Source organism: Anthonomus grandis, chromosome 5 (assembly GCF_022605725.1).
Source record: "Anthonomus grandis grandis chromosome 5, icAntGran1.3, whole genome shotgun sequence".
NCBI classification, from domain to species: Eukaryota; Metazoa; Arthropoda; class Insecta; order Coleoptera; family Curculionidae; genus Anthonomus; species Anthonomus grandis.
This window is the reverse complement of record NC_065550.1, coordinates 37,331,440-37,355,522: the sequence shown is the minus strand read 5'-3', so window position 1 is coordinate 37,355,522 and position 24,083 is coordinate 37,331,440. Positions and strand designations below refer to the sequence as shown.

At 34.0% G+C, this 24,083-nt stretch overlaps 1 protein-coding gene across 3 annotated transcripts in view; it reads left to right on the top strand.

The window, feature by feature from the left end:
• The window catches only part of LOC126735972 (calcium-transporting ATPase type 2C member 1), a 48,566-nt gene that overhangs the window by 18,876 nt on the left and 5,607 nt on the right, over positions 1-24,083 (top strand). For all 3 annotated transcript variants that reach the window (XM_050440096.1, XM_050440095.1, XM_050440097.1), the window contains exons 3-17: positions 607-852; positions 919-1,083; positions 1,162-1,258; positions 3,227-3,464; positions 3,526-3,624; positions 3,699-3,892; positions 6,647-6,771; positions 10,910-11,055; positions 11,118-11,216; positions 16,179-16,331; positions 16,396-16,555; positions 18,445-18,600; positions 18,675-18,816; positions 18,873-19,064; positions 21,713-21,950. In XM_050440096.1, coding sequence (XP_050296053.1) covers positions 607-852; positions 919-1,083; positions 1,162-1,258; positions 3,227-3,464; positions 3,526-3,624; positions 3,699-3,892; positions 6,647-6,771; positions 10,910-11,055; positions 11,118-11,216; positions 16,179-16,331; positions 16,396-16,555; positions 18,445-18,600; positions 18,675-18,816; positions 18,873-19,064; positions 21,713-21,950 — 2,450 coding nt within the window. The remainder of the gene's footprint in view (positions 1-606; positions 853-918; positions 1,084-1,161; positions 1,259-3,226; positions 3,465-3,525; positions 3,625-3,698; positions 3,893-6,646; positions 6,772-10,909; positions 11,056-11,117; positions 11,217-16,178; positions 16,332-16,395; positions 16,556-18,444; positions 18,601-18,674; positions 18,817-18,872; positions 19,065-21,712; positions 21,951-24,083) is intronic.

The following is a 24,083-nucleotide window of genomic DNA, read 5'->3' as shown; positions in this document are numbered from 1 at the left end:
AAAATCTAATCGGGATTTAATGGGTATTATTATTTTATGTGGTAATTTATTTTTTTGAAACTATTTTGGTATTTGCCCGATTTGAATGAAATTTGGTATTTGGGTTTGGTTTAGGGTATAATATAAAAAGGGGAATTAAAATGAGTAAAAAAAAGTTCCAGGGCCGTATTTAAAAAAATAAAGTTGATGATGGTTGCCAAAAGACGAAACGTCGGATTTTAAATTTGACGACGCCATCTGGTAGAGGAGAAAAAGTGACAATAATAAAGTGTCAATTATTTTAAAATATGTTTTCAAATAACCTCACAAAAAAATAAAAACGATTTTCCAAAATTTCGGTATTTTCCGAATAACTTCGTACGTAGTCGGAATTTTTTAAATTTTAAAACGGCATTTTGTTAAGCATAAGAATAGGCAATTTTGCCCCAATTTAACCGACCCTGTATCTCTTACCGTTTCCGAAATCCCAATGATGTGGCTCGAATTTGAAACACCCGGTACATAAAAATACAGACATATTTTTATTATTATAATTATTATTGCATATACCTGCATCGTTAATTTTAATTTTTACAACATAAAACTGATTGGAGCGATTTAAAACAGGTACAACGAGTTCTCAGTGACAGTAGAAGACCCGCCATGGAAAAAGTACCTGGAGCAATTCAAGAATCCGCTGATTCTGCTCCTGCTGGCGTCCGCGGTGGTCTCGGGGGCGATGCAGCAGGTGGACGACGCCGTGAGCATCACCTGCGCCATCATCATCGTCGTCACGGTCGCCTTCGTCCAGGAATACCGATCGGAGAAGAGTCTGCAGGAGTTGACGAAACTTGTGCCGCCCGCTTGCCATTGGTACCACTTCACTCGATCAGTCCCAAAGTCCAGTATAAAGCAAACGTGTTTTTAATTATTTTGCAGCTTACGTGAGGGTACCCCCGACTCGTTCCTGGCCAGGGAATTGGTACCGGGGGACATAGTGATCTTGAATGTGGGCGATCGGGTACCGGCCGATCTACGTTTGTTTGACACCGTCGATTTGCTCATCGACGAGAGCAGTTTTACGGGTGAAACCGAACCATCCAGGTGCGTTTGTCACTTGTCCCCCTTGTATTTTTTTCAGTAGATTTCATTGAAAATTCGCATGTTTTTTTTCTTATGTAGAAAAAACACCGATTCGGTGCTGAGGCCGAACGGGGCGCACGCCTCCAACACGAATATCGCTTTTATGGGCACGTTGGTCAGGTCTGGAAATGGCAAAGTGAGTATTAACGTTGGAAGCAAAAACTAAATACTTTTTGTATGTTACTAATACAATCATCTTCTTTGTCCTCTTTGTATCGAATTATAAATAGCAAAAATAACCTAAAGAATTTAACGAAACTACCAAATTTGCATCGAATACTAAAGTCAAAACTCGTATTAGTCTATTACGCTTTAAATTAAATTTAAAATGCCCGCCTTTAACATACCACTCTGTCTTATTTACAATACTACAGCATCTCAAGATGAAATTTGTGCAAAGATTACAAAATTTTATAAATTGTCTAAACCTCAAACAAAATCAATACAAATGTGCTACGATAGAATTTTTAATCTTTTTATTAATAGTAATTAGAACTGCGTGATACAAAAGTCAATTTTATTCAATTTCGGATGAAGATGCACTCATCATTCTGTTCTTGTCGTTTTTTTAAAGTATTGCGAATCCATACTTTTTAAACGAAAAGCGGCATATAACTTTAAAAAGCTTAATTTTATAGTTTTATACAATGCGTTGTGTAACTTCATTAGTCATTTTTTCGTCTTCATTTGAATCTTCATGGATTCCTAAGAAAAATTATCTACCTTGGTTCTCATCAAATATTATTAAAGACCCAAAGTGATACGGTACAAAACCGTATTCTCTTTTTTTATAATGAATTTTATTAAAGATAATTTTCCTTAAAAATATGTTTTACTCTGAAACACCGATTTGTAATACTACTGAAATATTACATTCTTTTGTTCTCACTTAAGACTACTAGAAGCATTTATTTACTACTAGTCTTGCTGTGTCGTAAAAATAACAATTCACGGATTTTCTCCAACGACCGACGTTGAGGAATATAACAGCACACTCGGTAGTGTTTTTTCAAAGTTACTTGAAAGCATTAGTTTCAATTTTAAATTTCGCACCATTAAGTTAGTCGGTTCACTGTAAAGATTTCAGCCGTATATTAGCAATCCAGTGTCTTAATTTCTTGTCTCACAAGGAGTTAAAGTGTAACGTCGTCATTTCTTCCGGTGAATTACATCATGTCGAAGTAATTTTCCATTTATTCCAGGCAGTTGAAGCCAATTCCTTTAACTTCTAAACAGTCAAAAAAAAAACGAACTCCTCAATTGCCTGAGATTTCTCATTTCTTCCACAGGCATTTGAGCCTGTTTCCTTTAACCTTTATGCTGGTAAAAACAGCCACTTTTAACCTATATGGAATTTATCATCTCTTTGAGGCATTTCAGGTCGATTTCCAATCAATTAAAAGGCTTTTTTCTTCTAGGCGATTGAAGTCAATTTCCTGAACTTCCAGGCAGTTAAAAATTGATTATTTAACCGCCTGAAATTTTTTACCTCTTCCAGGCAGTCGAAGACATTGCCTTCAATTACCAGATAGTTTAGATCTTCCAGTAATCCTTCCACAAAGCTGAAGTTATTTGATATTTTTTGCAGGAAATTTAAAGCATTTCTAGCTTTTTGCAAGAAGGTCGTTTTTAACTACTTGAAAGTAATTTCACATTCCTTTCACGCAGTTGAAGCCAAGAAAATATGAGAGTGTAAATGTGTGTGATGACCAAATGATGCGAGTACTATCGTTCTTTTTTTAGAACTCGTTCTAGTTCTGTCACTACCTCATGATAGAGGTAGTCAGCACTTATTGCATTATTTGCAGAATTAATAAAGCCAATAAAAAAGCAGTAAAGGGACCAATTCTTATTCTGTGACGCACAATTAACCACCCGAATTTTATCTCTGTGTAATAATACAAACTGCAACAGCTTCATGCCCAACTATGGTACAGGGTTTTGAATTGTTTACCAAAAGGAACGAAGCTTTCATTAAAATAATTAATCGTGGGAACAAATATAAATTCCTTCGCGGTTTTAAAACTTGTTGACATAGAGGGAAATTTTTATTTACTTTCTTTTTAAGGCCTTATTAAAATAATTATTATTTTCATAATTCAAGGGTATAGTAGTGAGCACAGGAACCAACAGCGAGTTCGGTTCCGTGTTCAAGATGATGCAGGAAGAAAAAGCCCCCAAGACGCCTCTGCAAAAGTCGATGGATTCGTTGGGGGCCCAACTGTCCCTTTACTCATTCGCCATAATCGCTGTGATCCTGCTTATCGGATGGTGGCAGGGCAAAATACTGCTGGAGATGTTTCAGATTGGTGTTAGTTTGGCCGTCGCGGCCATTCCCGAAGGTATATTATCATTTTCCACATTTCCAGAATTTTTACGTGGTTTTTCGTTTAATTTTGGCAGGTTTACCCATCGTGGTCACGGTTACTTTGGCCTTGGGGGTGATGCGGATGGCGAAACGGAAGGCGATAGTGAAAAAGTTGCCCACCGTTGAAACATTAGGTAAATTAGACATTATCGCTGTCTCGGATTTAAGTTGATTCGTAAGGCTTTACTAAATTACACTCGCATTTTAGGGTGCGTGAACGTGATATGCAGCGACAAAACCGGAACGATAACCAGAAACGAGATGACGGCCACGGTGTTGGTCACTTCCGACGGTTACATCGCGGAATTGAGCGGAGCCGGTTACAACGACCACGGACAAGTTTTATTGCACAAATGCGACTATCCGGACAAAGCGAGGGACAGTGTTGCCAACTTATTAGAGGTATAACAGTAAAACCGGTCTAATATTACCAATTTAAAAAATGCAATACTGCCAACTTAAAAATATCCTGAATTTTCCACGAGGCACGCATTTCATCAGGCAATTAATGAAATAAATATTTATTTATGGTTAAGATACAGACTTTTAAATTAATGACAAACGGAATAAATTGTCAATGGATAAAACAAATAAGCAACAAAAGGTAAAACCTTATCAGTGGTTAAAAATTAAATTAAGACTGTAATATTTTAAAATGTAGTAGTAGAAGCCCAACAGCTAAAACTTAGTTAATTAAAACTATACTTAAAAATAGACCTATCAACAATAAATTAATACAAACAAAAACTTATTAAACAAGAAACCTACAGAACATGTTTTATCTAACTAATCGTGATGAAATTGATAGAAGTTCTGCTAAAACAATGTTGTTACATTGGTTGTTAAAGCTCCAATCTGTAATGTATGGTCGAAATATGATCAGTATAACATCTAAAAATGGTATGAATAACGTTTTCTCAAAACTAATTCTTAGATTCTATTTTATCATTACACGAGTCACTTATATATGCATATTATGGAAAAGTCCCCAAGATGATTGCAATTTAAAAATATTATTTATATGTAGATTAAATAAAATAGGCCTCAAAACAGTCCCTTGAGGTACTCCAATATTTACTTGCCTACTAGAGTTGACAGTGCCTCCAATATCCACTTGTCCGTTAAATAACGTTAAATCCACCTGATCCAATTAATTTTCAAGATGTCGTTATCGAATGCCTCGGTGAGGTCCAAAAACACGCACAATATTTTTGTCAAGTGACCATTCTCCGTTGAAATCCCTTCTATATCCGAAATCATGTTATACTTTCACTAATCGCGTTTTTATAGTCTTGTCAAATATTTTATCTATTGTACTTAACAAGGATATAGGTCGGTAATTTGTAACATCCATTTCTGATTCACCCTTATGCGGAGGCTTATATTTGTATTAATATATATATAATTAACTTAATATATATATTTTATACCATGTTTTCTGGGTATTGTGCAGTTTGTCCGGGTAAACCTAAGTTTAACCGTTATTCTAACTCTACCCGTAACATATATACTTAATATTTTTTTATTCTAAAATACGCGATCAAATTTTAATGTAATCCTACTTAAGTTAACCGAATTAACTCATTTAATAATTATTTTTTACTTTCCTTTCTCAATAATCAAATTCAAGCCTTGTTTTAGGACATCGATAATCTAATCAAGAATTTACGTCGAAATTAAGAATAAATATGTCACTAATCAGTAGTAAAAGTCGAAATTAGGAAATGTAATAGTAGGAAAAGAATATTTCCAGAAAAGTTAAAATCTCCAAAATAAATTCTATAGTTTATCTGATCTATCTATTCTAGCCTAGTCAAGTATCCAGGCTTATAGTGGTGATTTAAATAAAGATAAATAATTTATAGACTTTAGACTGGGCGGAAGTTTCTTGCGCAGATAAAGACTTTTTTTAGGAAAAACGCCTGTTTTTGTTTAGTGTCTGTTTGTTATAATCATGAAAAATATTATTAGTTCAACGCTACCAACGTAGAAAATGTCAACTTCAAGTCATTGCTGCCGGGGCTTTTATATCATCCTGTTCAATTCTGTCAACCTAAATCGACTTTAAATCCTACAATGTTTAAAGTCAAATTAATGCTGACTAATGGGTCCATGAGTCAATGCTACCAACTTGAAAATACCCTAAATTTCCCTCGTTTTAAAGTTTTTAGGGTAAAATCAGTACTGGCAACTATTTCAAGGCCAAATCGATACCAGCTGGTATCCTATGTCTTGATTAAATTAATTAATAGTCCGAGTATGTCGGGTTGGTCCGATCACAAATTGAATATGATTCAATTATTTGAAATTTACAGTATGTTGTTTATATCAATCATTATTTGAGAAAATACGAAACAAATTTTTATGGGATTGTAGTTACGGGTTTAATTCGAATCGCCTCTTATTTCAAACAGATTAGATTTGATTACCGTAGATAGATGACATGTATGACATTTTTTTTAATTTATAAAATTTTAAATGCTATTATATATTGTCCATACTTATAATCTGATATACATTTTTCAATTATTCAGGGAACACTTAGGCAAAATTATCTAATTTCCGTTAGTTTTCGCAGAACGAATCATGTGAGACATTCTTTTATGATCAGAGCTCTGGATTTTTGAAATAGAGAGTAGAGGTTGATCATTTTTATTATACCTGTTGAACTTTTTAAAGAGATTCTAATAATAAGAATATATTAAGTTTTAGTAATAGAAGTTAGTTAAAAAATGTAAATTTTATGCCAGCATTATGTAGGTTAATTTATTGTTATCTTTTTTTAAACTGCTAACTATTTTAATGATTTTTTTTTATTTATATTTACGTAACATTATTATATTATGTCTGTTATTTTGTTTCCCTTAAAAAAATTATTACTAACAGATAATTGAAAAATAAATTAGTACTGCCAAGACTTTCATGTGCAACTCAGCCCTGGCATCCTATAGATACCTAAGATTTTCTATTATTTAAGATCAAATTATTACTGCCAGGACTTTTACGTCCAATTCAATGCTGCCAACTCAAAAACCAACCGATTTTTTTTGTCCCATCCAATCTTTCAATAAGTTACAGTTAACGTACTTCAACTATTAAAACTATCATTAGTTTTCTAGTGAGTATCATCTCATTTCACTTTCTCTTTCGTTATAGGTGGGCGCGGTGGCAAATAACGCGATAATAACCGACGAAGTTTTAATGGGACAACCGACAGAGGGTGCCCTGCTCGCCGCGGCGATGAAACACGGCATGTACAACGTCGCAGATCGTTACTTAAGGTAAAATTCCTCTGAAAAATATTGAACCTTGACCCTTTTAGGACCGGTTGTACAAGCAGTGGTTCAACTTAAGTTCTACTAAACTGCAGTTCTGCGTAGTTCAGAGGTTCGTGTGATGTTCCAGTACAAGTTCAGTTAAACTAGGTTTCCTATCTATTAAAATTAATTTATTTATTTACTTATTTGTTTTTTGTCTATTGTCGATTATAAGGTAAATTCCGAAGTGTTGTTTGTTTAAAAGTGGTTAGTGCTTGCTGTTTGCCGAACCGTTTGGGTCTGCTTATCTGACATGGGGAAAAAAATTAGGGCAAGCAATTTCTCTGTGAGAGAAGAAAATGTTCTTATTAATTTAGTAAAGAAATACAAAGAAAGCATAGAATGTAAGAAAACGGATCACAACAATAATGAAATTAAAGCAGAGGCCTTGTCAGGAATTTAGCAGTGTTCTCGGAGAGCCCCTTAGAACTGTTACATTTTTAAAAAAATATGTATGAGAATATAAAAAAAGGGCCAAGCAAAAATTTATAACAATAACTGCAAGCGAGAGTGGCTTCCATGATATATTAGGGAGCCAACTTATAGGACTTACGTCAAAATATGACATTGATGCTACAGCAGGTTTTTTTTAACATATTTTAAATAATTTCCAATCTTAAATATTGTAAAATTTTTAGAATCAATTATTATTCAGATTGAAAGCAAAAATGCTGACGATATTCTATCTAAAATCTAAAAGTATTTTTAAAGTTTATAATTAGTTTAATTGAACTAATATAAATCATCATACTTGTCCGTAACCGATAAAATTTGTTCAGAAATTCTATCTACTATGAATCTTACAGCTTGCTTTTCCAACCTAAATCTAGCCTTAAATTCTTTATCATCCCAAATGTTCAAATGATCCGGTCTATCTCTGTACACCTGTGCTGATCTAGGGTGTACAAGTTTATTTACTAATTCCAGAAAATGTTCGTCATCCGTAATATCTTCCCAAATAGGATCCATTTTTATATTTATAAACTAAATCTAGGGTACCTAGTAACTAATAAATTAGCACCTCAACAAACACAATAGGGGGCAATGGGGGAATAAGGAACAAGGGCAATAAGATACATATATTTTTTTTTTAATTTTTGTTAATGTGAAAAATCTGAAAAAATTATACAAGACACTTAAATCCTTTAACTAGAAGGTATATAAAGTCGATTTCGCATTGCTGTATATTTTATCAATTTTTTTGACAGACTTGCTAACTCTGCCTAAATTTTTACCACCTCAAAGTGGTGCGTTTCAAATATATTTTTTTTAAATTTGCCGTAAGAAATTTTTTAACATTAGTTTCGATACCGTAGCTTGTAGACGAGTGAAAGGCCTTTATTTTCTTTTTTCTCAGATCTCCCTGCAACAAACGCGTACACCATAACGGAATTGTTTCTTATTACCCCAATTGTTTTATTTAATGGGGTAATAAGAAACTATTATTATTAGTCCTTCTTGTTGTTGCAGGTAAATCCAGTTAAGTAAAAATGCCCAGAAATTACAAAAAGAAGGGAATAAGGGTAACCTATGAGCCTGATCGTATGACAGAAGCTATATCTGCAGTTCGCAGAGGTTCAACAATACGAAGTGCCATTTGGGACGCTTTCCAAACAATACAAAAAAGTGGGTGGTGGGCGAAAGCCTGAACTTAGGTATAAAGATGAACAGGACCTTGCTCAGTACCTAAGAGTGTGCGCGCTACATGGTGAAGGACTAACGAAAAAAGAGACATTAACACTTGTGTCACAGTTTATTAAGGAAGAGAAAATAGAAATCAGATGGAAAAGGTCCTGGTGAGGATTGGTTTCGTGGATTCTTGGTGCGCCATCCTAAGCTAGCCATAAGAAAAGGTGAAGCTCTCAGCTCACAAAGGGTCAGAGGAACGGATCTCTTTGTCATCAGACGTTTTTACGATGACATTTCAAAAATGTTCAACTGTGATGAAACCTCCTTTTCACACGATCCAAAGGATATGAAGATCGTGGCAGAAAAGGGAGTTAAAAGAATCTCGAGAAATATTGCGGGAACTGGGAAAACAAATACAACAGTTTTAGCCTGATGGGACAAAACTTGCGCCTTTCATAATTTTCACTGGGAAGCAGATGTGTTCCACATGGATTCCAGAATATGAATACCCCGGTACGCGATATGCTGTTCAAGAACATGGTTTGATGGATGGGAATTTATTTAACAAATGAATTATTTTTACCATCCATTCCTTCCAAAGTGCAAAGACGCTAGAAGGTTGTCTGGTTTTTTGATGGAGTGATCTTTCATATTAGCTACAGTATAGTGAAACTTGCACAAGAAAATAATGTCGTACTGGTCAAATTTCCACCAAATGTAAGTCATTTTATTCAGCCACTTGACAAAACAGTGTTCAAGATTGGAATCAACTTCTTATTGAACATAACAGAAAGTACCCTGGAAAATTGTTGACAGAAGCACAATTTGCTGAGCTTATTGGTACTTTGTGGAAAGAGTCCTTCAAATCCCGGAACCTTAGGTCCGGTTTTTAATCAACGGGACTTTTTCCTGTAAATTTTGACAAGTTTCCAGGGACTGCCTATGATCCTATAAAATTTGAAAGGTTCAAGGAAGCTGGAAATATTGCTAAATATACCAATCAAACCAAGGACCAGCCTCAACTCGCTCCAAGTCCTGTTGCGTCAGTTTCGCCACCTCTATATAATCCAGAAGATATCCCTGGCACTAGTCATAGACTTACTGCCTTTGAAGCCCAGGAAGCTGAGCGACTGAAGGAGAGGTCTTCTCAAGCTAAAGAAACAAACAACTCCAACATTAGAAAAGTTTTCCGAAACTCTTTCTGAAGTTGCGAAAAACACAACTGCACCAGGAAAGAGAAAGAAAGTATCGCAAGGTGTTGGAGAAGTTCTGACTTCAGATGTGGTAGCTCAACGCCTAAACAACCTTTTTGAATCCAAAAAAACAAAAAAAGATGAAAAGACACGGGGAAAGTATACAAAAGAAAATTCAAAAAAGGCCATATCCAAGAAAAGAAAAACTATCGAGGACTCCTCAACTTCCGAAGATCTAAAACTATTGGAATCGGATGACTGGAGCGATATGGATGACCAGCCCCTAGAAACCCTACGTGTTAAGCTGAAACATGGTGGACACAGCACAAGTGAATCTGGAAGAAGAAAAATATTTTGCTGTCTATTATGACATCGACTGGTATTTAGGTCGGATTCTTTCCATCACAGATGACACTTGTGTGGTCAAATTTTTAAAAGAAAATTTGAACAGTTTGATTGGCCAGCACACGAGGACAAACAAGTTGTAAAAAAACAATACATCTTTTATGGTCCGGTGTATACTATTAAAAGGGCAGATTGTGTGCAAATTAAAAAATGCTATTCTGCAATGAAAAAAGAAAATATGTTCGTTTAAGTATGATTTTATATCATTTATTACGTTATTTCGCGTTTAGATATGTTTGTTTTCCGTTTAAATATATCATTAGCCTAGTCTGAATGATACTTAGTGAAAATCTTTATTTTTTATAATGTTAAATAAATTTGCTTTGGAACTTTAAGCATCACTTACAAAGTAAAAAAAAAGTAAAACAAAAATTAAAAAATCTGGGTAAAAAGATACACTTTAATAGTGTATCTTAATACCCGGATTCAACTTAAACTTTAGATATATGGGATGTAACCTAACCGTTTCTTATTACCCCAAATGGGGAAATAAGAAAACATTACATTGGGTAATAAACAAATACGAATTTTGTATGTACAACTGAGAAGAGTGAATTGGTGCCGTTCCAAAGGGCGGCTATTTCATGTTTCTTATTCCCCCATCTTCCCCTAATTATTGAAAGACGGCTGTATTTACATAAATAAAAAATATCAAAATGATATACTAAATATTAATTTAATCTCAACAATTTGCTTCAACGCTCCAAATTGGACGTTGATAAGACGAACCGCAAGTTATTGTTTGAACCAACATTGTACAACAAATTAATTCCGCTGAACCGGAGATTTTTATGAAACTGTTGTTGAACGCCCATTGTACAACCGAGCCTGAGAGATAATAAGTAGAAATTAACGTTTTTCTGTTCGATTTTAAGATTGAAAGAATATCCGTTCACGTCGGAACATAAAATGATGGCGGTGAAGGTGATCTCGAAGTACGACAGTAGCAAGGAGGAGATTTATTTCGCCAAAGGGGCGTTGGAGAGGATTTTACCCAAATGTACCGGGTACAGCGTGAACGGTAAGACTATCGTGGGATAATCTGCCGCGGATTCGTGTTTAATTTGGTGTGTGTGATTTTAGGTGTGGTGCAACCGTTGACGCCGGAAAAACAGGCGGATTTTGTAGCGGAATGTTCCGAAATAGCTAAGAAGGGCCTCAGGGTGATTGCCTTAGCCAAAGGTAAAATTTAGGATTGTGGCTTTCATTTCTTTTTTTATTGTACTTATAGAGTTCATTTAGAAACTATCGGTTAAAAGGACGTATTTTCTAATAAGCCACGAGGGTGCAAGTGTTTACTTGCAAGAAAAACGGAAATTATTGAGGTTTTTAATCGGAGTAATTTGCTTCTTGGCTCCCATTTCCTTCCTATCGAATTTAGAGAGTTCGTGTAAAAACTACAGGTTAAGGAAAAATTTTTCTAATAAGGCAGGATATTTCAAGTGTCTACGCCAAGATAAATGGAAATTGTATATTTCGTTAAAGTAAAGATTGGATATGTTCTTACTAGGATCCAGCACCCTTAAAAAGTAAATGTTTGGGCAGGTATTTTTGGTCATAAAAGAAGGCCAAACCTCTCTTGATCCTATATTACCGAAATTAACGTTAAAATCTCTATAGAAAAAAACTGTGTCGGTTGGTTTTAATAGCCTTAAGTGAAATCTGTATTGTTGTGACGAATTCATAATGAGTTACTCATTTTGTTGCGTATTACCTCAAAAATAATAAAAATTAATTTGGTAAATATCTCAAAAGCTCAAATATTGAAAAGAGGAAAAAAGTAGACTTATTAGAAGAAATATAAATTTAAATCTTTAACAATACCTTTGGTTGAAGAAGTAGTCCGTTCTTGCAGTGTTAATAGGTCAATGGGTAATATCTTTTGTTATATTTAATTTAATCTCAAATAAATTTGAGAAATGTTAAATACAATAATTTACTTGAGGAATGATGATGTTTCTTTTATACACCCAGGGGCTGATTTATCTATCAATCTCTAAACTCGTTTCTTCTTTTCAATATCCTACCTAACTTTATTTCGAATATTGAATTTGGAAAGAACGAAAAACTTTATTTATTTAATTAAAATACTTAATTTGAAGTAACGTTTCCGTAGTTATATCTACACTAACGTTTTCAAGATAAATAAAATTTATTTATTTTATATAAGTTTATTCAAGCGTAAAAACAAAAGTTACATAAAATAAGAAGGCAATGCAAAACAAAAAACTCGTGGAAGATTTAGCATAATCTAAAAAATTAATAAAATTCAACAAAGGAAAAGAAACAATCAGAAAAAAAGTATCTACAGATAAAAGATTTATAATCGATAGACAGATATGTATTTATAAACACTAATCATAATACATTTAAAAATATTGAAACTAGTTACAATTATAAAAATGTATCGGGACAAAAACTGACAGATTGATTACTTGAGTTTTATTCTTCTTTCTCTTTATTTCAAGCTTTATTTGGAAGTTTTACATGGATATAGTCTAAATTGCGTAAGAATATTACAGATTATGGGTTTTAAGTGTCATATTTAGGTTTTTGGAGTAATATTAGGGGTTCTAATTCTCTGAAAGAAATATTAATTAATTCATTTTTTATGTCATGTAATAATTATTATCTATAAAATTTCGAGAATAATCAATTTTTAAGGTTTGGCTTTAATAAATAAACAATAAATTCAAATTATTGTTAGGAAATCTGCATGATCTTTTGGGCTTATATACATTTAATAACGTTGTCCTAATAGTAGTTTTAAGCAGCCAGTCAAGTAAATGCTTGCGTTCAGCATTGATTAAATTAACGAAAGATATCGTAAGTTCATATTTCCTATAAATACGTGAATAAGTCTATTTTCTTCTTCTTTTTCAGTAATTGAGCGTATGAGATAATATTTTCTAAATTGATGTTTATAGTAAAAAGCGACGAATACCCAACAAAATAATTAACTTGTTAATAGCCTTGACATTAAATCATTTGACACATTTAAAAAAAAATTGCATAAAACTAGAATATCCAAGCAATACAATGTGACAACCATACCAAGTCCTTCTGAATGCTCTTTATAGATGAACCTTAAAGAGTTAATTAGATTAATTAATGACTTATCAGTTTTATTATCGTTACCATCACTTTATCCTTTCATCTAACCATACTTAAAAGTTCCCATTTAAACCAACGAAAAACATTTACAGGAGACAGTTTATCGAACCTGTGTTATGACGTGGTATATTCATTAGGCTTTTGTATTTATAGTATCAAGAACTATGACGATTGCTCTATTAATTGGAATTGCCACAATAATTTTTCCATTCAGTTTTAAGGAATTCCTTTTTATATTAACTACAATTAACGATTCCTGGGTTTCATCTAAATTCAATCCACGCCAATAAGATTTTGACCTGGCATTGATTAAATCACCATAAAGTTTCATTTCATTTAAATTCCAGGCTCATTATAATCACTACGATGATTATCACGCTTTATGATCGTGATTATATCATCATCATCGTCATTTTATGCCTTCAAATAGTAATGAAATAAACTCTCAGTCACAGGTCTTAAATTTATTAAATTAAAGTTAGAGGATTACACGTGTTTCGCCCATACAAGGCATCATCAGATCCACTTGTTCAAACTGTTTGTTTATATAATTTTAATATGTAAATACATCAGGTTTATGCATTGTTATAGCAGTTTGAAATGCTCTATACATCTGCCACTCCCTTTTTAGTTTGTCAAACCAGTGTCCCCTCAGTGATCCTAACAAATGCGTGTCTGCAATCACCATAATTTTGACTGATTCCTCAATACGTTTGGCAATATTTTTATCTACCTTCGAAGGATCCATTGTGGGCCATGAACAGTTTATTTGCTTTATATAATACACAAGAAATTCACAATAAAACAGTAATAACACCACCCCTACTGAAACTTTAATAGAAAACCCAAAAATTTGTCTGATCGTTTCCACAATATTTTTGTATCATTCACTTCAATTTTTATTAATTTATGATGACTAAACACCTAGACATCTGTGATTGAAAATATTTTACTCATTATAGGGCAATGCTCCCACATAGCAAACAAATATTATATGTAAATGTCTATAATATACAACGTCTATTTTTAATGCTCTGTTTATTTTATGGATATGAAATAAATATACATTTGTCACACACTAGGTAATACATGAAATATACTATTAGTATCTACAGTGTATATCCTAAATACACTAGATATTTAAACTATATCCAAGAGTTATATACTATGGATGTCTCGTAAACATCTTTTATATTCTATGTTTCTGTTACATTATAGAATATACAAATATATTTATGATATTCCAGGATATATAATAAATATTTCTAAGGTCTATACCGGGTGGCATAGAAAAAAGGGAACACTAAATAACTTTGTTACTTTTCAAGATAAACAAATGAAATTTGGTAGATCAATAGAATAGTTCATGTTACTGTATTTTCTACTTTTTGTTTTATACTCATAGAAAAAATTATTATTTTTTTTATATTTTAAAATAGGGCGCCATGAATGCATTTATAGTTTTAATTTTTAATCAAGTAATCACGGAAAAATAGTTTTCATTGCATTTAATAACTTAAATTTTTTTAAACTGTCCAATTCATTAATTTGGGCATCTACGTAATTTTTTTAAATAGCACATTATTGGGAACAACCACTTTTGAAATGCGGTTTCCTTTTCCGAATAATTTGATCTGATTATCTTTTAAATCGATTGATAAATAAGCCCATAAGGAGAAAAAAACTAAGTGTTGAAAACTATTTTTGTTTTGACCAATCAGGACGACATAAAGACGTCAAAGTGACCTTCCTAAAATGACGCCAAGAGACGTCATTGTCAATTTTCACAAAATATATCTTATTTATACTTGAACATAAAAAAATAAAGTTAATCTCAATGTATAATATATATACATAGAACATACACGACATTGTTTGCACTTTCTGGACTTTATAGGTATATACAGTGGATATCGCATGTTATGTGGGCTAGGACATAGGAACCTTTTGAAAAAAAATTTTTTTTAGTTACCATTCAAAACAGTTAAAACTATACATAAAACCTCTCCACCCGCTTACTATTTAAGTGCTAGATGCCACACATACACAGATAATATTTAAAAAAACCTCTGATCAATTGGTTATTTTTTTTTATAGCTTTATTACTTAACCATAACCTCAATCATTAATATGAGAGTAAAGAAGGAAAATAAATAATAAGTTACTTTTACATGAAACGATTTGCGATAAGGGGTATTTTAAGCATTCAATTTTTATAGGAACTCAAATCATAGAGGGTATAACAGCTTATATAAATTAAAATTACACATTATTATATAAACTGTTATATAGTTGTTTGTTTATATAATTTTAATATGTAGTAACTAGTCCCCGTCCGGTTTTACCAAGTTTGAAAAGATCTAGGGCTTTTCCCTAAACCTTTTTTTATTCCCTATTACCCTATAGCAGCCTCACTATAGGTTTACAGGCAAGGGTGGCTTGGCCGTAATAGGTTGAGTAGAGAACCACTGGATTGTAGACTTCAATACTGGTTTATTCACAAAAATTAACAACTATTTATATCAGTTTTAAGATAACAATTCGAGGTAATTATACAAATCAAGGTGAGCATCGTAATCATAATTTTAACTATTTACTAATTTCGACCTTGCGAACTTATAGCAAACGTGAGCTTAAAATCCATTGCAAACACCTTAACCGGCTAATATAAACAATTTTATATAAATATGTATGAATATTTAAAACTACCAAAAAATGTAAAATATTTAAAAAAATGTCGTTTAGACAAGTTTAACTTAATTTTTACACTTGATTTGTATCATGTAGTGTTATTCTTGCTTCTTTATTTTTTTTTCGTTGTTTTTATTAGTGAATACACAAGTAGATTTGATGATGCCTCGTACGGGCGAAACACTATTATTTTAATTAATTAACAAATTAATTGAATAAATTTGAGACCTGTGACTGTTCATTACTATTTAATGTAAGCCGGTCTCTTTGAGAAAAGATGAATAAATTTCTTGGAATTTTACCTAACCGCCCAATTGAAATCAACGAAAACGTTTACAGGAGACAGTTTATCGAACCTAACTTACATGGGCCTGGTGGGTATTTGTGACCCACCGCGACCGATGGTCCGCGAGGCCATCAATATCCTCACCGAATCCGGGGTAAAAGTGAAAATGGTCACCGGGGACGCCATGGACACTGCCGTGGCAATTGGTAAGCATCACGCGTTTTCCTCCCATAATTCAAATTTAACAGCGAAACTCCTCACATTTTTTAGCTCAATCGATCGGTTTGGCCACACAACCGAATAACGTTCTGTCCGGAGAGCAGCTGGACACGTTCACCGAACAGGAACTGGACGCTGCCGTACCGCAGGCCACCGTATTCTACCGGGTGTCCCCGAAAAATAAACTGTCAATAGTGAAATCTCTACAGAGGTAATAAAGGAGATTCTTCCTCGAAGTAACGAGTGGCGCAAAAGTAATGTCATAATGAGAATGTGCCGTAATTTTTACAAATGGCGCCAAATGTCACTGTGCTGGGATTCTAAAATTACGCTTCGACGCGATTACTCGATATGACTGATTCTAAATAAAATTTTCAATCGTGAGTGTCTTGCGGATTGCCTAATTTTTAACGATTTGTCGACGATACGCTTAGGTATATCGTACGCGCCAGACGATATAGCTTCTTCCTTATTTAATACGTGCATAATGTGTCAGCATCCTTTTTTAAACGTATTTGTTTCTTTGATTTTTTACCAATATTCATTAGTTGATCAAGAAGCTTAGTTAAACACAACTAAGACGCTATTTTCCACAACCTTCTGTTTATAATAGAGGCAGAGGAAGTAGAGTTCCCGTTGAATGGGCAGTTTTAGCGTGTCAATATTTTATGCAACAGATTGTTACCAAAGAAGCATTGGACAAGATTTGAAACTTGGAATTAGCGAAACTCCTGTAACTCGTTGGATCCATAAAATTATTCGCAATCACCTTGCTGACCGATTCATTCATTTTCCAAATATAAGAGATGAAGAGACAAATTAATAAATTAACATTTATGGAGAGATCTAATTTCCCTGGTGTTACAGGTCCTATTGATTGCATCCATGTTGCCATATTAAAGCCAAAAGTGGATGAACGCAACAAGTTTTTGTGATTTTCCATGAATTCAATTATTGTTTTCCAATGGGTAGTGGTGGACAGTTTTTTATTTTAAAGAAATAATATAGGCATATATTTAAATAAAAAACATGGAGGCGAAAAAAATTTGCAAAATAAATGAAAATTCTTAGTCAATCAATAGAAAAGACAATTGACGTTTTAATTAAATATTAGGGACAAACGAGTTTAGCCGACGGTTGAAATTCAGAATCACCCTTCTCGTCGCGATCGAATTCGAAGTCGTGATCGTATCGAGATCGAGTCGTGGTTTTAAAATCCCAGCCAAGGAATTAGTTGTCAACAAGCGATGGAGCGATACACACCTCAAGAACGCGAAATTAGCTCTGTTGTTTTAACGCAGCGTGAATTTCGTCGTCGTTTCCCTGGTCGTCATGCTCCATCTGCTCGAACAATCAAGCGAATTATCAAGAACAATAATTAAACTTAGTGCAAGACGAGGATGATTTCAAATCAAAAATCATAATGTCCGACGAAGCTCATTTCCACTTGAGTAGTATGTTGCGTTTCTGGGGCACAGAGAATCCACGTCAAATGCACGAACAGCCATTGCATCCCCTGAACGTGACTGTTTGGTGCGGCATTTGCAGTGAAAAAGTGATTGCGTTACTACAGGCAGATGCTAAACCAATTTTTGTTTCCCGCAAGTTGCTGCATTGGGTCTTGGATTATTTATTGTTGGTTTCAACAGGACGGAGCAACCGCTCACATAACTCGAGCAACGATGGAGATTTTGAGACACCGATTTCCCGTTTTGGGGATTTGAACTGGCCCTCCGGATCGCCAGATCTCAAAGCACCAGACTTCTTCCTTTGGGGCCTTTTAAAAATTTCGCGTTTACCACAACAAACCACGCACCTTATACAAGCTTTAAAAGTTAACATTGAAGAAGAGATCGCCAATTTGGAGCAATTAAAAATGCCGTAAAACGAGCGCAATTATGCATCAACTCGGGAGGTGGCCACTTGAGCGATATAATTTTACCCAATTAAAGTCATCAATCTTACACTTTCAAATAAAGTTATTTCGACAACAGAGCTCTTTTTTTTTCAATTTATAACAAAATGGCTGCCGGTTCAAATTATGACATAATTTTTGCGCCACTTATGCTTGTACCTGTGATTTAATTCGGGGTGTTTTAGATCCGGTTATATCGTGGGCATGACCGGGGACGGGGTGAACGACGGGGTGGCATTAAAGAAAGCGGACATCGGAATCGCCATGGGAAAGAACGGCACCGACGTGTGCAAAGAGGCGGCCGATATGATCCTGGTCGATGACGATTTTTACACCATTATGTAAGGCTATTAATTATTATTATTATTATTATTATTGACCCCCTCGGTAATGTTTTAAATATTTTCGGTTACAGTGCGGCAATTGAGGAAGGCAAAAGCATCTTTCACAACATTAGAAACTTCGTCGGTTTTCAGCTGTCCACCTCGATAGCCGCGTTGGCTTTGGTCGCCCTGGCCACCATTATGGACATTCCGAATCCGTTAAACGCTATGCAGGTAAAATTAGTGTCCATAAATAATTTCAATGATTTCATGATTTTTTTTTATTATAGATTTTATGGATAAACATTCTGATGGACGGTCCGCCCGCTCAAAGTTTAGGGGTGGAACCGGTCAGCGACGACGTGGTGAAACAGAAATCGCGGGACACCAAAGAACCGATGATCACCAAGAAGTTGATCGTTAACGTTTTACTGTCGGCCACGTTTATTTTGGCCGGGACGTTATGGGTGTTCAATAAGGAGGTGAGGTTCGGGCTTTCTTCCTTTAATTCAAAGAAGGAATCTACTTTTTAGGCCTCGTTTCTCTTGTATTATAAATAGAAAACTGATTTGATAACTACTAGTAAGGGGAGCGATTGTTTTAATAGGCTACGAAGTTTATTTCAATAAAAAGTGGCAATTTTTGAGGATTTTAGGTTTTTTGGTCTCATTTTCTTCTGTTGCACTTAAAATGTTTGTTTAAAAACTACTAGTTAAATAAAAAAGTTTTCTAATAAGTTTCAAATAATTACTTTCACAAAAAGTGGAAATTTTTGATGATTTTTGAGTCAACAAATCGGCGACAATCAAAGCGCACCAGTACGTAGTACAAGTCCGAAGTATTTAAACTACAAGGATTTACAATATAACAACCTAAGTTAGTGCTTCCGAGCAAGATGAACCACTAAAAGCTACATTTCACAATAAAAATTATTAAACATCAATAAAATCATAAATTAAATACAATGATAAAAGTAGTAAACTATTACAAATTATTAACTTTTTACATTTTTATAAAAAAAATCCTCAATATATGATAGCTAAACTTATAGATATAATTTCGTCTAGAAAGTATCCGGAAAAAAAGCACAATAGCAATTTTGCAGTATATATTTTTCTTATTTGAATTATAAAATAATAACAAACAATTCGTTTAATTTACTCATACAACCTGCATTTAATTCCAAACGTCCAGGTACACTAGAAACTAAGTGACTGCCATACTGCTCGGTGAACTGTAAAACTGAACGAACCAAACCTTCTTTATTTCGTGGGGCTGCTCCACTTCAATCGTCATTAATCCCCCTAATATGTTTTCAATGGAATTAAGATCTGGTGAAGTTGCTGGCCATGGAATTGTTGCCAGTTGGTGTCCTTGCATTCAAGATCGAGTAAAGACAGAAGTATCAGTATTTTAGTAGGAAATTTGGACATTTAAACGGTAATTTTCTTCTAATAAGATTTTGATAGATGCTTTCCACTAATCTGGAAACAACTCTCGTTAGATATAAAAATATTGCTCATGTTCTTGGAAACTTTGACAAAACTTCATTCTTCGCTACTTTTGTAAAGGTGTTTTTGATCTCCTCGGTATGGCTTTTCAGTGCCATGTAGATAGTTTCTGGACACACATTTATTCTTCGCGGATTTCCAAATCTGCTGGCCAGTTTTCAGGCTCGGATTTTGTCGTAAATTTTTTCCTCAAATCTTAGGCCTTTCCGAAACTGGATAAGACGAGTCTGTACCAGTTTTTATTCTCTTAATTATTGTCACATACAGGGCGGTTTTTCCGAGTTCAGTAAAATTTCGCATGTTTTTTTTTATTTTTTTTTCCTACTTACGATATTATTCCAGAATACTCACGCCTTTTTACAATTAACAATTTTTGGTAGGTACTGTTGTCATGCCATTTGATCCATAGCCCGCTATCGGTACAATCTATTTGATGCATTAGTTTTCTCTTAGAATGTTACGAAATGAAAATAAATTAAAATTATAAAAATTAAAGAATTCCAGATACAAACCTAATAAATCGCTTATGAGGGGTAAATTTACATTGTCTGGAAAGATACCTATAATATTCCAATTTTTAAGGTGGGATATTGAGAAGACATTGGCAATTACTGAACAGCTAGCTATACCGGTTAGGCAAGAGAAGTATTGTTGATGAACAAAATGGGTTTGGTAAGTTCTACGTCCACGAAACTAATGGTTTATGAGACTGCTCAGATTAAGTTAAAAGTCATGGATTTCAGTGAATGGTCTTTGGGAAATAACTTAATAACACCCTTTTCTGTTATCAAAATTTATTTATTCTTATTTTGTTTATATTCACAATTTCCCACAGGTAATAAAACCATCAATTTTAAAGCAATCTACTTTTAAACGCTAAGACCATAAGTATAATCCATAAATTCCCATGAAACTGCTCTATGGCTCTTTTCACACTCTTTACTGATGAAATATGCACTTAATGGGCACGTTTGCACCCAATAAGTGAAATAATCTAGTAAAAAGTCACACGGTTAAATTTCAGCTGGTTAACAGTCAATCGAGTAAAGTTGCTGTTACAGTCAGGTTGCTCGAGAGTTATCCCTATTTCCTTTACTCTTTAAACCCTAATAAAAGTCTCTCACTATATGTTTGATGACCAATTACTGCCGCCAGAGTTGTAGTACACAGTATTAATATAGGATTGACACAATCTACTCAATGAATGGTGAGAACTTAAAAATATTAACTCTGATATAGGATCTGGAAAACTTCTTTGGAAGAAAGGAATCATCGAAAACTCTGGGTTTTATTCTAAGATTAATACATAATTTATTATTTTCTTTATTTTTAATAATTTTATATTGCTTCTTGATAAGATCTGAATTAGAGTGTGTTAGATCTGTGGTTAGGTCTCCATTCTATGCTGTATAAGTTAGAACAAAGGAAGTTCTTAAACTTTAGCAAATTTAAATTTAGTAATCAAATCTGTTACAAGTCTTTATCTTAGAGAATGAGTTTTGTATTATATGTTAAATAAAGTATTTGTAAATTTTTACGAGTATTTAGATTTTTTAAAACTATAATAACTTTTAAAATCGTTAAATAAACTCTTGAACTCGAATTTTTTTCCCTTCCAGATGACAGAAGACGGTGTAACGGCCCGCGACACCACCATGACCTTCACCTGTTTCGTGTTCTTCGACATGTGGAACGCCCTCTCGTACCGATCGCAGACGAAGAGCGTCTTCCAAATCGGCCTCTTTTCCAACACGTTTTTCTTGGTGGCGGTCGGCGGTTGCGTCTTGGGTCAACTTTTAGTCGTCTACGTGCCTCCGCTACAAGAAATCTTTAAAACTGAAGCATTAACCGCTTGGGGTGAGTTGGAGACTTATCATAACAAGATTATTTTTTGTTTTATACTTAATATGTTTCTGGCACCTTTGAAGGCTATTTAGATTATCGCAATTATAAAAGGCCTTTGATTTGTCACAAAAAGAACCTCATACGGTGTATACTTTGTCTCGGATTTTCATGTAATCGTCACTCTGATTGTTGTAAAATCATTTATGTAATTATTTACTCGTGATATGATACAAGTGTCCAATATTCTGGCATATTTGGCCAAAAATGGAAAATATGAAAGTAAATTGTTATACTCTTTACTGATGTTGATCAAGGGGGTCACATGTAAAAATCAGGATTATTAAATTCTTTTTGGTCACTATTAATTCTCAATATGCAAACTGTTTCTCACTGCTGTGATTTTTGAATTAATTTCTGTAGAAGATGGGGATAGAAGTGGGGAAAATCGTGATTTTTGGTCAAAAACTGATGAAAAACGAAAAGTTTCGAGGTTAAAGACTAATTAATCGGTCAAATTTATGGGAGAATTGTCAAGAAAACGAGCAATTTTACGAAATTTTTATCAAATTGCCAAGAGCTGTTACTAAATTTTTGAAAAATTGTCGTAAAAACGGTTTTCCGTAAAAAAATCCAAATTTTTGAATAATTTCCAAAAAAAGTAACACATTGTTCAAAATGTATAATTTTTAATAAATATCTGCATAATTGCAAGGCAATAGTATTAATAAAAAAAACACCAATATGGAATCCACAAACTCCAATTAAGTGAGTCTTATACATAGAATATTTCCCAAATCTTTGTGTATGATTTTCTATTGCGTTTCATGATGATCCGCTGTAAAGTTAAAAGCTGTTTTATACTTAGTAATTTACAAACATCCCTACTGTTATATATCCCTACATTTAACGAAAACTCACGGCACCGTGTTAACCAGATTTCACACAGATTTAACCACCGTGTCTCAGTTTCCTTGTCAGCTAGAGTATAAGCTCCTACGAATTTTGCTAATGCGCATTTATAAAGGATGTGCCAATAAGAGCGCGCGTTTTAATTGGTAAATAAAAGTCATAATTTATTTTAAACTGAGTGTTATTTATATTTTAATGTAAAGCTAATACACTGCAACTAAACGTGAAAAATAATATCTGGCAAATGGCCACCTCGACTTTCGTGACGACAGACTCTTATTCGTTTTCAGAAATTTTCAATTATCAATGTCGCTAATAATACGTCTAATTTCGTTTTTCATCTGTGGAATTGTTGTTGGGTTATTAGCGTATACGAGGGATTTTAAAAAACCCCAAAGAAAAAAAAAGTCACAAGGCGTTAAATCGCATGATCTTGCGGGCCAGTTCTGGTCCGTCTGGACCGGGAAACTTTCTTTGTAACAATTGAATTGCTTCACGTGTAGTGTGACATGTCGCACCATCCTGTTGGTACCACATACCGCCCGTATCCATACCATCCAATTGAGGCCATAAAAACTCAATGAGCATATTACGATAGCGTTCGCTGTTCACGGTAACTGCATTTTCAGCCTCGTCCTCTAAGAAGTACGGTCCAATTACTCCACCTGTCCGAAGTCCGCACCAAACAGTGACTCTTAATGGATGCATTTTCTTCTCACGAATGACTCTAGGATTTTCTTCGCCCCAAATTCGGCAATTTTGTTTATTAACAAAGCCATTAAGGTGAAAGTGTGCCTCATCGGTAAACAAAATTTTTTTTTCGAAAAATCGACATCTATTTGTTGTTTTTGCAATACCCAAGAAGAAAATGCATGGTCCACTGGCTTTAATTCTTGGGTCAATTGAATCTTATAGGCATGTAAATGAAGATCTTTTGTTAGAATTCGGTGGGTAGTGCTCTTCGAAATGTGCAACTGCTGTGCACGATGACGGATAGATGTTCCCGGATTCTCGCCAACACTTTCACGCACTGCGGCAATATTTTCAACAGAACGGCTAGTACGCGGTGACGCACTGGCGTTTTTACATCCACGACAGAACCATTTTGTTCAAATTTATCAATAATTAGTCTTTGGACGGTCGTGTGATTTGGTGCATCGTGTCGACCAAAAATGCCCCGCAATTTACGAACTGTTTCCGCAAAACATTCTCCATAATATTTGAAGTGTGTTTTAA